This window comes from Myripristis murdjan, chromosome 6, assembly GCF_902150065.1.
Source record: "Myripristis murdjan chromosome 6, fMyrMur1.1, whole genome shotgun sequence".
In the NCBI taxonomy this organism is placed as follows: Eukaryota; Metazoa; Chordata; class Actinopteri; order Holocentriformes; family Holocentridae; genus Myripristis; species Myripristis murdjan.
In genome coordinates this window covers 32,373,900-32,388,998 of record NC_043985.1, presented here as the reverse complement: position 1 = coordinate 32,388,998, position 15,099 = coordinate 32,373,900, and the positions used below count along the sequence as shown (strand labels likewise).

At 44.4% G+C, this 15,099-nt stretch overlaps 1 protein-coding gene across 2 annotated transcripts in view; it reads right to left on the bottom strand.

Moving 5' to 3' along the window:
• Positions 1–14,943, bottom strand: part of spg11 (SPG11 vesicle trafficking associated, spatacsin) — a 44,067-nt gene extending 29,124 nt beyond the window's left edge. For both annotated transcript variants that reach the window (XM_030053205.1, XM_030053206.1), the window contains exons 1-10: positions 14,550–14,943; positions 13,482–13,669; positions 11,717–11,956; positions 10,950–11,181; positions 7,201–7,338; positions 5,864–6,255; positions 4,277–4,422; positions 3,783–3,897; positions 903–1,058; positions 340–500 (exon numbers count right to left, since the gene is read on the bottom strand). In XM_030053205.1, the coding sequence (XP_029909065.1) occupies positions 340–500; positions 903–1,058; positions 3,783–3,897; positions 4,277–4,422; positions 5,864–6,255; positions 7,201–7,338; positions 10,950–11,181; positions 11,717–11,956; positions 13,482–13,669; positions 14,550–14,764 (1,983 nt within the window). In that variant the 5' untranslated portion in view covers positions 14,765–14,943. The remainder of the gene's footprint in view (positions 1–339; positions 501–902; positions 1,059–3,782; positions 3,898–4,276; positions 4,423–5,863; positions 6,256–7,200; positions 7,339–10,949; positions 11,182–11,716; positions 11,957–13,481; positions 13,670–14,549) is intronic.
• Between the last annotated feature and the right edge of the window lie 156 nt (positions 14,944–15,099).

Genomic DNA, 15,099 nt, shown 5'->3' with positions numbered 1-15,099 from the left:
ATTTTTATCCTGAAAATCTCAAAGTAAACACCAAGTCAAGACTTTTTCCTGAACTGAAACATGAAAACTGAAATATGAGAACATCCAACACACTTTGTAACAAAAAGCAATTTTACTGCAGAATTTTACTTCAGAATTATGAAACTAATGAAAATCCAGTAAAGTTCCTGCGTTTCACTTCTGTCCACGACAACAAATTATTCTCCAAGTTTGAGGGAATTCACCTCAGACCATTTTCCAAATTACAATATTGCCTCAATGTGTGTGTGTGTGTGTGTGTGTGTGTGTGTGTGTGTGTGTGTGTGTGTGTGTGTAAATCTGTGGCTGTGCTGCTGTCACCTCTGCAGGCAGGAGCTCCCACTCCTCCTGCGGAGCTGCTGCTGTGTGTGTGCTGGTGCCGTCGCCCCCTGCTGGCCAGGGGAACCTCTTCATGTAGCCTCGGAGCTCAGTGACGTACCGGTCCAGAACGTCCACGCAGCTCCGCACGCCCACATCCTCACCTGACACACACACACACACACACACACACACACACACACTTGAGAACACTTCAGAGGGATGGAAGGAGACGTTCCCTCCAAACTTCAGTTTGTGGATTAAATTTGTTCTGCACTAGGCGACTCCATCTGCCTTTCTGACCTGAGAACATAAAAGCAGCTGATGTTTCGGTCAGGAAGACCGTCTTTTGACTTTTATTGCTCTTAATTGTGAAGCACTTTGTAACTCTGCTTTCAAAAAAGTCATTAAAAAGAAAAATATTAATAGAGAATCAATGAGAGATGTGAAATATGTGGCACAGAGACACGTTGCTGATGTGTGTAACATGAGTGAATTCGGTGTGTGTGTGTGTGTGTGTGTGTGTGTGTGTGTGTGTGTGTGTGTGTGTGTGCGTGCGGGCTCACAGTGTGTGTGTGACAGCAGGGAGCGCAGCTGTGTGTGGATGAAGCTCATGGTGATGTGCAGCAGCTGCTCGGAGAACTGTCGACTCTGAGCTTCGCTGTTTGAGTCTCTGACGGCCGAGCACAGCAGATCCAACGCCGGACACAGCTCCTGGATACCTGCACGCGACACACACACACACACACACACACACACACACACACACACACACACACACACACACACACACACACACACCTGTTAACACTGTGGACAGCCTCATGGACACCTAGAGCCAATCCACACACCTGCTGCTGTTACAGAGCTGAATGCCAAGACACTTTCCATCATGTGCATGTAAACACATGTGCATGTAAACACATGTGCATGTAAACACACGTGCATGTCAACACACGTGCATGTAAACACACGTGCACGTAAACACAGGGTTTCTATGTGTTGCTGCTTAAAGGAGAACAGCAGAGTCATTTTAGTTAAAGGAACAGACCACCATTTTTCTCAACATGCATGAAAAACAGCTCAAACATCATCTTTAATGTACGCAGGTTTACCTAACATGACGTTTTTACTCAGCTGACCTCAAGCTGCTGCCACTGATTTCTGACCACTAGAGGGCGCTGACAGCTCAAACTGTAAACACTCACTCAGTCCTGCCTCCAGGTTCACAGCAGGCTGCTTGTTGTTGTTGTACCAAACTGAAAGTTAAGGTGAAAAAATGTGTTGTTTTTTTTTTATGTAAATGAGGGATGCATGCCTCGCTCACAACGCTCCTGCTGGATTAACTGGGATTATTTTGTCTCTGAGCTGCAGTCTGAACATGAGGTGAAGCTGCAGGCTCTCAGCTACAAGGTGAAGCTGCTTTGAATGAACTTTTGCTGCAGACGCGCCACTGATCTGACGTTTCAGAGACGCTTTGAAAGAAGTTGAAGAGGCGTCGGGATGAAGAGGAGGAAGAGGAGGAAGAGGCGGAGCTTATTATAAAGATCAAACCAGGAAATAAGAACAGGCTGTAAACTGTGTGGTGGAAATTAGAGCCACAGTGACGACTCTCACACTGTAAGGCAGGGGTCGGCAATTAAGTTTGGCCTCGGGTCAGATTTTTTCCAAGCCATTACATGGCGGGCCACAACCAAATTATATTATATTATAATTATTATATTATATTATAATATTGGAATTTCAGCACCAGGCGCTGTCCGCTGACATCATTTGTTTTTGCATGTTAAGCGTCCACGCTGCACCTCGCTGATGCGCTCATTCACCCTCGTATCCAGATATAACAAATAAGAATTTAGATCGATTGAAATGTTTCTGTTCTGAAAAATGAAGTTTCCAAATAAAGAGCTTTTTTGAGACTGTCAGTCTGATTTTTAAAAAGTATAATTTATTTTTTTTATTTTCATTCTCTAGTTCAAACAATCTCACGGGCCAGATGTGTTTGCTTGCGGGCCACATGTGACCCGGGGGCCGCTAATTGCCGACCTATGCTGTAAGGGGTCATTTTATTGTAAAACAAGTGCATGTTCATTCATTCATTCATTTTCTAAACCGCTTATCCTCACAAGGGTCGCGGGGGGTTGCTGGAGCCAATCCCAGCGCTCATAGGGCGGAAGGCAGTGAAACACCCTGGACAGGTCGCCAGTCCATCGCAGACAAGTGCATGTAATACTGATTAATGTAGCTTTAAGTTTAAAGGGAACTACTTTCAGTGTCCACGTCACTGCACACGCTCATGTAACGCCTGCAGCCGTGAAGGAAAACAAAACTTCACTTCATCACGTCTCCGACTGAGCTGTGAGCTTTCCTGCGGTGAGATGCAGAAATTATGCGGTTAATCCAGACCGTTTCAGATTTCTTTTTAAAGCTGCCGCTCGTCTTTGCTGACAGCGATTGAAGCAGCGACACTTCAAAACCTGCTGCTGACTGTGCTGATAATCCCTTAACTGTATCTGTTTCTGTTCATTTCTTTCCTTTCCTTGGTGACGTGTATTTTGAATATTTAGCAGTCAATATTTATTATTCTAAGCAACTGCAATTTTAATTTAAGTTACACTATTGTTTGTATTGGTGTTCATTTTTTTTTTTTTGGTTTATTCTCAGTATTGATATATGTTTTTTTTTTTTGTTTTTTTTTTTTATGTTTCTTATGTTTATTTGAGAATCAAAACCAGACTGTAAAGTCCTGCCCCTCTGCACCCTGATGAAGGCTCTTGGAGGTGAAACGTGTTGATCAGCAACTTAGCAATGTAATAATATAATAATAATAAAAATGTAATAATAATATGTAATAATATTGGCTTTTTAAATATTTTTTCAACGGAACAGTATGCCTTGGATGGTCTCTAGGTTTGCTCGTATTCTGCACAGGGTGTTTATTTAGAAAGGAGACAAACTTAAATCTATATTCCTGCTGTTTAAATTGTTCATACTTCTGTTTAAATTGTTCATATTTCTATTTTTTTATAATCCTTGTTTATAGTGTTTATATTGCTTACTGCTATTTATCATCTGTGTATACTGTATATTTCTTCTAAATTTGCACATTGACCTGCATCTATGCACATTTTATACACCCATGCACACGTTTTATTTTTTGCACACTTGGTTGTACTTAGATCTTATTCTGTTGTACTTAGATCTTATTCTTTATTTTTTATTTTTTATTTACTTAATCTGTAATCTGTGGATACTGCTGAAAAACTGCGAATTTCCTGCGGGATGAATAAAGTATCTATCTATCTATCTATCTATCTATAATATGTGCCATGTCAGTGACTGGCTGTGCTCCCTGCCTCAGTTTGTCAGTTTGCGTCTGGCTGTCTGACTCTTTGTGAGGAAAACACTGAAGCCCTGGCGGCCGAGCTGTGGTCAGCAGAGCGTACTGTGTGTCAGGCTGTGTGTGGAGGCCCCGGGCCCCCCGCCGGCCGGGTCCAGGACGTTCGCTTTGCTCTTCAGGTAGAAATCCACCGTGTCCAGCTGCCGGTTCTTCAGCCCGGCCTGAAACACACAGAGAGCTGGCTGAGACTCTGTTTACAGGCAGAGGTCAGGAGGTCATGTCTGCATGATAATAACATTATAGATTGATAAATAGATAGATATGCATTGACAGTGCAACTACTTTTTGACAGCTTCATTTGATTTCCTAAAATATTTGATGGGTTTTGGGATAAATGTGCGTCCTAGTATCAGTTTGTTCTGATTTTAGTTTCAACAAATTAGGTCCAAAGAAAAACAATAAATCAAATATAATAAAGCCTTTTCTGCTACAGGCCGAGGGAAAAATAAATACGTTTTCAATGCATTCAAGGTTTGAAATAACAGGCTGGACATCAGCTGCTGGGCTTCAGGTGGGTCAGAAGGAGCTGTGGGGTCCTACCTGCAGGGCGTGGATGGGGATGGAACAGCGCCCCCAGCTGTTCAGGTGGCAGACGGCGTCCACCGTCGCAGCGCTGCCAAACAACATGAGCCGGCTGAGCAGGTCCTGCTGGGAGACTGAGAACAGGACCTGGAACAGACCGGCCTCTGCAGACAGACAGGCAGACAGACAGACAGGCAGAGAGACAGACAGACAGACAGACAGAGAGACAGGCAGACAGAGAGACAGGCAGGCAGACAGAGAGGCAGAGAGACAGACAGGCAGAGAGACAGACAGGCAGAGAGACAGACAGGCAGAGAGACAGACAGAGAGACAGGCAGGCAGAGAGGCAGACAGGCAGAGAGGCAGACAGACAGGCAGACAGAGAGGCAGACAGACAGGAAAACCATCAGTGTTTTTTTCTCTTAATCTCCTGCATTTCGCTGCATCAGTCTCTGTCTGTGACTTTTTGCTGCTGTTCAGGTGTTCAGTGTTTCTGTGCTGATTATTAATAATCAAAGTTCCCACTGTTTTATTAAGAGTTTTATCAAGAATTTTCAACGACTTGATTCCATGTCAGCTGTTGCTCACAGGTCACGTCAGAATCATTCAAAGTGGCCAAAAACCTGCCTAAAACTTGTGAAATCTGAATATGTAATCTCAGCTGAACTTGTTTTGCCTCCATATTTTTACAGATTAGAAAACCAACCTATACATTTACAGGTTTTCCAGGACGCGTGGGAACCCTGAATATAATCTTGTTGTGTCCTCTAGTCGTTCTGTATTTATATCTATTTATTTTTGCTTTAGGTTCAAAGTCTTGTTATAGTTTTTCTATAAACGACTGAATGTAGTTTGTCCTTTCATGTAAAGCACGTTGTACAAACTGCTGTGCAGAAAATGTGCAACATAAATGAAGCTGCCTTGTCTAAACAGTCTAAGTCTCTGACGTCTTACACACATACACACACACACACACACACACACACACTTCCTGGTTCATGCTGATGGGTAGGTAAGTTAATACTGACTGTTTCCTGATGTGGCATTAAAAAAAAAAGTCCCAAACAAATGCCATCATGTTTTATTAAAAACGTCCGGGACCTTTTTGAACCTGCTGTACTCGTCTGTCTGGATGTTTGTTCCAGCTCAGATTTTCTTACTGTACATAAACACGTTGTGAAAAAAACCTCCCACACTCATTTGGACTACAAGTTCAATGACTTTGAAATTCAAGGAGTGAAAATCTGCATATTTCGGGTTACAACATAAACCTCCATCATCAGGTTTTCCTCAGGATATGAAGAGGAGAAAAAATTGTAAACCAGAGGCATACTTATAAATTTGGGTAAAATATTTAAATGTAAAATCAAGTCCTTTCTATGACATCTATCTATTTTCAAAATCTTTTAAGGCCTGAATTTGTTCCTCACAGATCCACAAACCTTCAAGGCTTATTAAAGCCATGGGAACAACACATATTTCTGCCTGTTGGTGAATTTGCTCCACATGTTTTTCTCCTCTGCTCCTCCTTCACAATAAAAGCGGTGTATGTAAAAACTGAGCATGGTTAGTTGGAGTTCATTAAATCTGCCGTGTGTGACTGACCCTTCAGCAGCAGCCTGTGCTGTCGCTCTCCGCAGCGCTGGACCGGCGCCGCCTCGCCCTCCGCCCGGTGGTAGCTCACGCTCCGGGACTCAAAATCCCACAAGGCCACTGTGGTCTGGCTGTTGCCGGGGGAGACGAAGGTCAGCAGGGAGGAGAACTCGGTGACGGTGAGCTGGGACGGGACGGACGCCTCGGGGACAGAGAACGTAGCGGTCGCCCCGCCCAGAGGCGCCCTGCTGCGGGACAGGAGGGCCCAGGAGGGAGCCTGGTGGGACTCCAGACGAGGGAGGAGGGAGAACCAGGAGGAGGAGGAGGAGGAGGGAGGCGAAGGGGGAGGAGGAGCAGCCTGCTGGGCTTTGTTGTACATGGAGGCCAGCCGAGCTTCCCAGGACCTGGAGGTGAAGGTGGAGAGGAAGCTGGAGGTCAGAGTGAAGGAGAACCGATAGGAGACACAGAAACCTGAGCAGGAGAACAAGCCTCAGTAACTCTGAGGAAGACGTGAATCAGTCTGGAGCTGAAAATATTATCGGGTTCATCATTTGGTCGGTCAACAGAATCTTAATACATGCTAGTGTTAATAATTATTTTGTTATTTATCAAGTAAAAACCCCAAACATTTGCGTAGCTGGACTTGACTAAGACCACTAAGATTTCCTTTTCTCTGATCACATCAGTTGCATTCATACTTTCTTGGCTGCTGGTCAGAAAAAGGAAACAGTCTGAAGACATCACTTTGCTGCTTCCCAAAAAACAAACAAACAATAAACTCATCAGCTATGAAAATAATCTTTACTTGCAGCCCTACTGGTGATATCTCATACCACATTTATACTGATGGAGATACACATCTCAGCTACATCACTGGCAATGACAAAGGAGAAATAACATTAAAAAAAAAAAAATAAATAAATAAATAGTGTATCAGGTCAAACCCAGATGGTTAAAAGCAAGATCACTGAGGAACGACACATCAACGTTCAATGAACACAAAATGTTAAAAAAAAAAAGAAAAAAAGAAAAATGAATCGTCATCATCAGCTGCATTTAATTCTGCTGAAATAATCACAAATAAGACGTGGGGCTCATCATAATTTCCAAAAAAACAAACAAAAAAAAACCTCAGAAATAAACATAATTCTGCATGGTCAAACTTTATATTTTGGTTGTTATCTTATTATTTTGCTTTACCTGATCAGTCGTCTGTCCGTCTGTCTAATGTCTATCTAACATCTGTCTGTGTGTGGTAATAATAATAATAATAATAATAATGATAACCATATGTTGTGATTATATTTGTGATTATTATCTCTCTGGAGGCGGTGCGGTCAGTGGCTCACCGGTCGGGGCTGAAGCTGAGTCCCAGGCCGGCGAGGCTGCAGGACGAGCTGGACAGGCCGTCCTGGTCGCAGGGCTGCTGCGGCCGCAGGGCGGGGCGAGCGGCCGGCCCGGCGCCCGGCAGGTGGTCCGGAAACGTTCTGCAGCGGGAAAAAAAAAAAAAAAACACAGAGTCATCAGTTTGAGCAGCATCCGCTCTGAGAACCAGGACCGAGGTCACGGTCAAACTTTCAAAATGAGTTTTCAAAATGAGGTTGTCGGGTCAGGCTCTCATAAAATCATCCAAATTCAAACTCAACAGACCGCAAGGCACTTTGAATCCTGACTGTTTTATTATTTTTAAAGCAATGATATCTCACATCTTCTACCTTTATACAACTGTATGTTTTACAATGTGTGTGTCTGCCTGTCGAATTTATTATGTGGTTTATTTGTCACTCGAATGCCAGGTTTGTTTGTTTGTTTGTTTGTTTGTTTGTTTTCAGATCTCCAAAGAAAAAAGCTGAACTGCTCAAAAACTGAGGCGTCCTAAGCTGAAGGAAGAATAATTTAATTTCACTACATAATAATATCACATTTTATATATTTAGTATCTTTCATACATAAAATGCAGCTCAAAGTGCTTCACACAAAATATTAAAAATGCTCATGGAGCTTAAATCATGAGAAATTACACCAATCACAGAATGTCATTGTTTCCTGTTATCTAAAACAAAACTAAGACTAGTCCAGGTGCTTTAGAGGTAATTAACTTAAGTCTGAAATAGCGACAGATATGGGACAAAACTAGAATTATTGGCAAAAGCACCACAGCTGTATTAAAATTACAGAAGAAAAGTATAAGTAAAAGAATCGGCGTGCAGTTTAATACGAAATCCAAACCAAAACTCTCATCAGCAGGCGGCTCATTGAATAAAATCTTCAAATGTTTGTGCAGCTCTGCATTTCTCTCTGTGTTGTGTGGATTTTTCCTCGCTGTCATGTTTCTGTCAGTATAAAATTTACTGGCATGATTGTTGTTCTTGCCGTTCCCCCGCCTGCTGCTGTAAACAACTCTTTCTCTCCTCAGCTGAGCCGCCCGATCAGATAAAGGCCAAATAAAACCTGACGAGGGCTGATGGGAAACCAGGAGGCAGCTGTGAGGACGTCGATGGAGGCTGCTCTCTTCATCTCAGCGGCTGCAATTGATTTCAGGGAAGATGAAGAAAACTAAATATCAGGCTGTAACCATGGAGACAGCTTGTCTGGTGCATCTTCATAACCGAGTCTGACCGGCCGAGGCGGCTCCTGTCTGCGGGCTTAATGAAAGAGATGATGGAGATAATGAAGTTTTCTGCCAGGAGAAGTCAGACTGAGACAAACAGGAACACAGGACAGGTCTGCAGCTGTTTTCCCTTCAGTGTAGAAACTGGACTGGACCTCCACATCAGACCTGCAGGAGCTTCTCTGAGCTCCATCCTGAACCCAGAGGCATTAATCTGGAGTTGGTCCTTTGCAGCAGAGCAGCTTCCACTCTTCTGGGAGGCTTTCTGCCAGATGTTGGAGTGTGTCTGTGGGAGTTTCTGCCAGATGTTGGAGTGTCTGTGGGAGTTTCTGCCAGATGTTGGAGTGTGTCTGTGGGAGTTTCTGCCAGATGTTGGAGTGTCTGTGGGAGTTTCTACCAGATGTTGGAGTGTCTGTGGGAGTTTCTGCCAGATGTTGGAGTGTCTGTGGGAGTTTCTGTCTGTGGGAGTTTCTACCAGATGTTGGAGTGTCTGTGGGAGTTTCTGCCAGATGTTGGAGTGTCTGTGGGAGTTTCTGCCAGATGTTGGAGTGTCTCTGGGAGTTTCTGCCAGATGTTAGAGTGTGTTTGTGGGAGTTTCTGCCAGCTGTTAGAGTGTGTCTGTGGGAGTTTCTGCCAGATGTTGGAGTGTCTGTAGGAGTTTCTGCCAGATGTTGGAGTGTCTGTGGGAGTTTCTGCCAGATGTTGGAGTGTCTGTGGGAGTTTCTACCAGATGTTGGAGTGTCTGTGGGAGTTTCTGCCAGATGTTGGAGTGTCTGTGGGAGTTTCTGTCTGTGGGAGTTTGTGCCAGATGTTGGAGTGTCTGTGGGAGTTTGTGCCAGATGTTGGAGTGTCTGTGGGAGTTTGTGCCAGATGTTGGAGTGTCTGTGGGAGTTTGTGCCAGATGTTGGAGTGTCTGTGGGAGTTTCTGCCAGATGTTAGAGTGTGTTTGTGGGAGTTTCTGCCAGCTGTTAGAGTGTGTCTGTGGGAGTTTCTGCCAGATGTTGGAGTGTCTGTAGGAGTTTCTGCCAGATGTTGGAGTGTCTGTGGGAGTTTCTGCCAGATGTTGGAGTGTCTGTGGGAGTTTCTGTCTGTGGGAGTTTGTGCCAGATGTTAGAGTGTGTCTGTGGGAGTTTCTGCCAGATGTTGGAGTGTCTGTAGGAGTTTCTGCCAGATGTTGGAGTGTGTCTGTGGGAGTTTCTGCCAGATGTTGGAGTGTCTGTAGGAGTTTGTGCCAGATGTTGGAGTGTGTCTGTGGGAGTTTCTGCCAGATGTTGGAGTGTCTGTGGGAGTTTGTGCCAGATGTTAGAGTGTCTGTGGGAGTTTCTACCAGATGTTGGAATGTCTGTGGGAGTTTCTGCCCGTTTGTCCAGAAGAGCCTTTGTCCCAGTCTCCGTCCTAGTTGATCCAAAGGTGTTGGATGGGGTTGAGGTCGGGGCTCTGTGCGGGCCGCTCAACTTCTTCCACCCCAAACTCAGCCGGCCACGCCTTTATGGAGCTGCTCTGTGCACTGGGGCTCAGTCATGCTGGGACAGGAAAGGGCCTTCCTTCCCCAAACTGGTCCCACAGAGCTGGAAGCAGAGAATCGTCCAAAATGTGCCGGTGAGCTGAAGCGTTCAGATTTCCCTTCAGTGGAGCTGAGGGGCCGAGGCCGAGCCCAGAAACACCAGCCCACAGCGTGACCCCTCCTCCAGCAAACTGCACAGTCGGCACAATGCGCTCAGGCAGGGAACGTTCTCCTGGAGGCAGGGAACGTTCTCCTGGCGTTCCCCAAACCCAGACTGTCCATCAGACCGACACATAGAGGAGACTGATTGGTGGCCATGAAGCTCCCGGCGCTCAGTTTCTGTGCTGATGTTGATGCCAGAGGAGGTTTGGAGCTCTGCAGTTATTGAGGCGGCAGAGCGTCGGACTCTTTTACGCACTATGAGCCTCGGCGCTCGGCGACCCCGCTCTGTAGCTTTACGTGGTGCCGCCCCCTGGTGGCCGAGTCGCTGTGGTTCCTAAACGCTTCCACTTTGCAATAATCCCACTTCCAGCTGATGGTGGAATATCTAGGAGGGAAGAAGCTTCAGCAGCTGACTTGTTGCAGCGGTGGCTTCCTGTTACATCACTATTATAGCAGCACCTGGAACTCAGTGAGCTCTTTAGAACCAGACGTTCTTTCACTGATGTTGGGAAAGGCAGACTTTATGTAATCTGACTTTATGTTATGTCATTTTAGCTGATTTTGTTTAATCTTTCCTCATCTAAAAAAATCTCACCCTTGCCAATTTTATCATCTTATCTCAACATGCTGTCTTGTCTCAACATTGCATCTTACCTTATCTCATCCTATACCACCTACATTCCACCACTCATCTCATCTTCTCTCATTTTAACCACTTTAATCTCATCTAATCCCTAATCCCATAATTTAATCTCACTTTACAGTAAACAATAACATGAATCCCCTCCCTCCTCTCAGCCCGTCGGGTCCTCCTGCGGTACCTGAAGTAGTGGTTGAGGTCGATGGCGACGGCGCTGTGGGACTGGGTGACGGCCACAGCTGTGCTGAGATCAGCCGAAACCTGCAGGAGGCAGAAGGAGGAGGAGGAGGAGGAGGAGGAGGAGGAGGAGAAGGAGGGAGGGGAGGCCGGCTCCTCCTCCCCGAGCCCGGAGCTCAGGTAGGCCGGCAGATCCACCCTGCCCAGCTGACTGCCGTCCACACTGTCGTACAAACCTGGAGGTCACGCTAAGGAAAACACTGCTGGGATTAGATTAGATTAAACACAATTAGGCATACATTCAACATTTAAAGTTTAAACATAAAAGACTACTGGGATTAGATTACATTAGATAATATCAGATGATTAGTCGAGATGAAGTTAGTTAATATACAATGAGGAATAGATTAAACATAATTTGGATTACATTAGCTATATTACAGTGCATTGCACATTATATGGCACTAGAATAGACACCATTTATTTTACATTACATTCGATTAGATTAAACCCAATTGGACATTTTTAACCGTTTGGATTATGTTAAATTAAATTAAAAAACATAAACAGATATTACATCAGATTATACTAGATATTAAATCAGGCTAAATTAGACTGTAATGTAAAAAAACAGGTTCATAGGTTAGAATATAAACACAAATAGAGCAAATAATGGGGTATTAAAAATAATATCACCAACCATTGCAACATTACAGTTATTATTGTTATCATTAGTATTAATGTCAGTATAATCTTCAGCTGAGAGGATACAGATGAGTCCGGAGGCGGTGAGGACGAACAGGATTCCTCTGCAGAGACAGTGGTGGACGGCGGTGTGTGTGTCGGTGTGTGTGTCGGTGTGTGTGCTGGGCTCAGGCAGCCGCACGCTGCAGCAGGACAGCGGCTGCAGCTCGTCGGCGCTCAGCTGCAGCAGCACGACGCCGTTCAGCAGCAGCCAACAGCGGCCCGCCGCCACCGACAGCACCCGCACCGCCAGCGGCTCACACACACCTGCAGAGACACACACACACGGCTCAGCAACACACAGCGAATAAATAAATAAAACATTTCTGATTCTGACTCTTTATTTTCTCAATGTTCATTATAATAACGCTGAATATGCTTTAATAAAGGTATTTTTCTAAGAAAGCAAACAGCACTTTTGTCATATTGGTGCAAAATCAGTGCAGCAACTCACACAGAAAAGGTCTATTTTCATTCCAGCTCCAAAATTCACTATATCAGCTGCCATATTGGTAATCATTGTTTTTTTTTTTTTTTTAATCATTGTCAAAAATCACTGTGTAGAGCATTCAGCGCTGCTTTTGATTAGTAAAATTAGGCCTAAAACGTGAGGCTCAAGCTGCAGCATGAAAACAGTGAAGTGTGAGTAGATTCGAGCTCCTGACTGGGAAAAACCCATCAGCCTTGTGGGATGTGTGAAGCTCTGAAGGCTCCTGCTTTTCATTCGCCGTTTCATTTCCCCTTGTCGACTTCCCCTCAGCAACACACAACAACAGACAACAACAGACAACAACACACTACGACACACTACGGCACACAACGACACACTACGACACACTACGGCACACTACGGCACACACCGGGTCGAGGCCGCTCAGAGATCAGAGGGAAAACGTGCAGAACAGGAGATTTAAATGTTTGTTTTCACTGTAGGCTTTATATGCAGAGTTATTTTACTTATTTCCTGATATTTACATTTGGCTTGATTTGTCTTTTTTGTGTTATTGGTGCAGTGTGATTTTTAATTATTTGCTGTTTTTGCATGGGACCCCAGGTAGATGAGCGACCACCTTCTGCAAGTGAACGGGGACGCAAATAAAGAATAAAGAATAAATGATGCACCTGCCGAGGAAACATTGTGCTGATTTTACAGCTGGAAATACCTGTCGACTCAAAGACGCCACACCGTTTTCTGTGTTACACTGCTCTTCTCTAATTTGAGCTGCACTGATTTTTGCTTTTTAAACTGACCTACTTTTGATCACCAGGCTTTTATCATTATTAGTACAGTATTATTGTTTATCTTCTATGTAAGTAAACCGAGGTATACGGCAGCAATTAATTTGACAGATGAGTTGAATTTCCAGAGGATTACTGCGATGTCACTGTGTAAGAAGCTCTGTTTGACAGGGGTTAGAGGTCATGTGAGGTCGCTTCATGGGAAATTTAAAGTGCATGGTCACCCTGTGGCTTTGTAACCTCACAACATGTTTAATTCATGTGAACTTTGCAATAAACATTTAAAGTGGGGGAAGAAATCTTATTTTGTTAGATTGTAAGATTTTGGTCATGCTTCCAATTTTATCTGAAACACTCAATTAACCAAAATGCCTAAAAAGCAGAAGATGCCAAAAAAAAACTTTCAGAAATTCAACGCGTCAAATGACATGGTAAATTCTGACTCTATGGATTCCATGTGTTTGACACGGACCCTGTTGGTTAAAAACTGTGTGTGTGAGATGTTTTTTGTGTTTCTGTGGTTTTAGGATGTCAGCCGTCACACTTTACTCACTGAGGTCGTGCTGTGCGAGCGTCTGCAGCAGCCGCTCTGCAGAGCATTCAGACACGCAGAGCAGAGAGATGGACGCTGATCTTTCTGCTTCCACCTCCAGCAGCTTCAGGTCGCCCTGCGATCCCACGGCCAGCAGCCTGAAGCCGCCGGAGCCTCGACCCGGGACTGACGGCTCCTCCCACGCAAAGCTGCAACACAACACAAATACATTTACCTTGCTGATCCAAAAAGGAATTTTCCCTTGTCTGAAAGAAGCCGTCTTCACTGGCTTACATCAGCTGGTGCCACTGAGGAAAATATGTAACCTGAACTAGTGATGAAACAATTACCTGACTAATCAATTAACAACTATTAGAATTAGAATTTCAAAACAGATTAACCGTTCCAGTCATTTATAATTTTTTGGATGGTGTTGGACTATAAATACAGCAGTCTGGAGATGTCACACTGGGCTCTGCGTTTTTGTTATTACACACTATTTAACCGTTCATTTAACTTTTTAACTGTGCAATAATTTATGCCTGTGGAACTTCACAATAATTCAACAGTGCAAAATCCCTGTGCATACTTTTTAGATATGTTCAATTTCATATTTGTGTATTTATTCTTGTAATATTTATGCACATGTTTATAAATAATGCACATAAAAAAACAGGATTAATGCATAAGTAGGAAAAAAAATCTCTCTTTTTATATTTCTATTTTCTAATCTCTTTCTATTTCTTCTATTTAACTTATGCTTATAATATTTTCTTCTCTTGAGAATTTGAGCAATTTCAGCTGACCCAGTTTCCCCTCGGGGATCAATAAAGTATTTCTGATTCTGATTCTGATTATTTTTGACTTGATCAATCGATTAATGAAAATAAAAATGGAAAAACAAAACTGGACATAATCATTAACTGCAGTACAAATGCAGGTCACATAGATAACGTACGACAGCCTAAAAGGGTGCACCACTCTGCGCTGCGAATAAAAAGCAGCGTAAAGTGAGTTTGACCCCCCATTGCACATATTCATATTGACCATAAATGATATTTCAGTGCAGGGTCCGGCTGTCTGACTCACTCGCTGTATCTGCCGTCCAGCGTGGCCGGCGGAGCGTCGCTGTCCGCCGGGTCCCAGAGCCGCAGGCCGCCGCGGAGCTCCAGGGCGCAGAGCAGGGAGCCGGCCGGGGCCAGCTCGGCTCTCCGCACCGCCCCGACCTCCTCACACCGCCCGCTCCCCGGGATCACCGCCACCTCGATGGAGCTCGTCTCCCGCGGCTCAGCAGCCTCCAACATGCTGACGCTTCGACAGGAAAACGTATTAAACTTAAACTCGTATCTTAAAGTGTCAGTTCATCACCAAATCTTATTATTTACGTGCGTCCAGGCGAGAAAAATGATGGTGGCATCACAAAGTTATGAAGCATCTTCCTGACATGTAAACTGACAGTCACATGTCCCGTTTGCTGCTGTCAGCTGACCGAGCCTGACCAATAGGACACATGGAACTAGTCCAACTTAACTGAGAGCCGACACCAATATAACCAGGGTTGCCAAGTCCGCGATTTTTCCGCCAAATTGGGCTACTTTTTAAGTGTAACAAATTTTGTCCGCGGGTTGGGCTTGGGCAG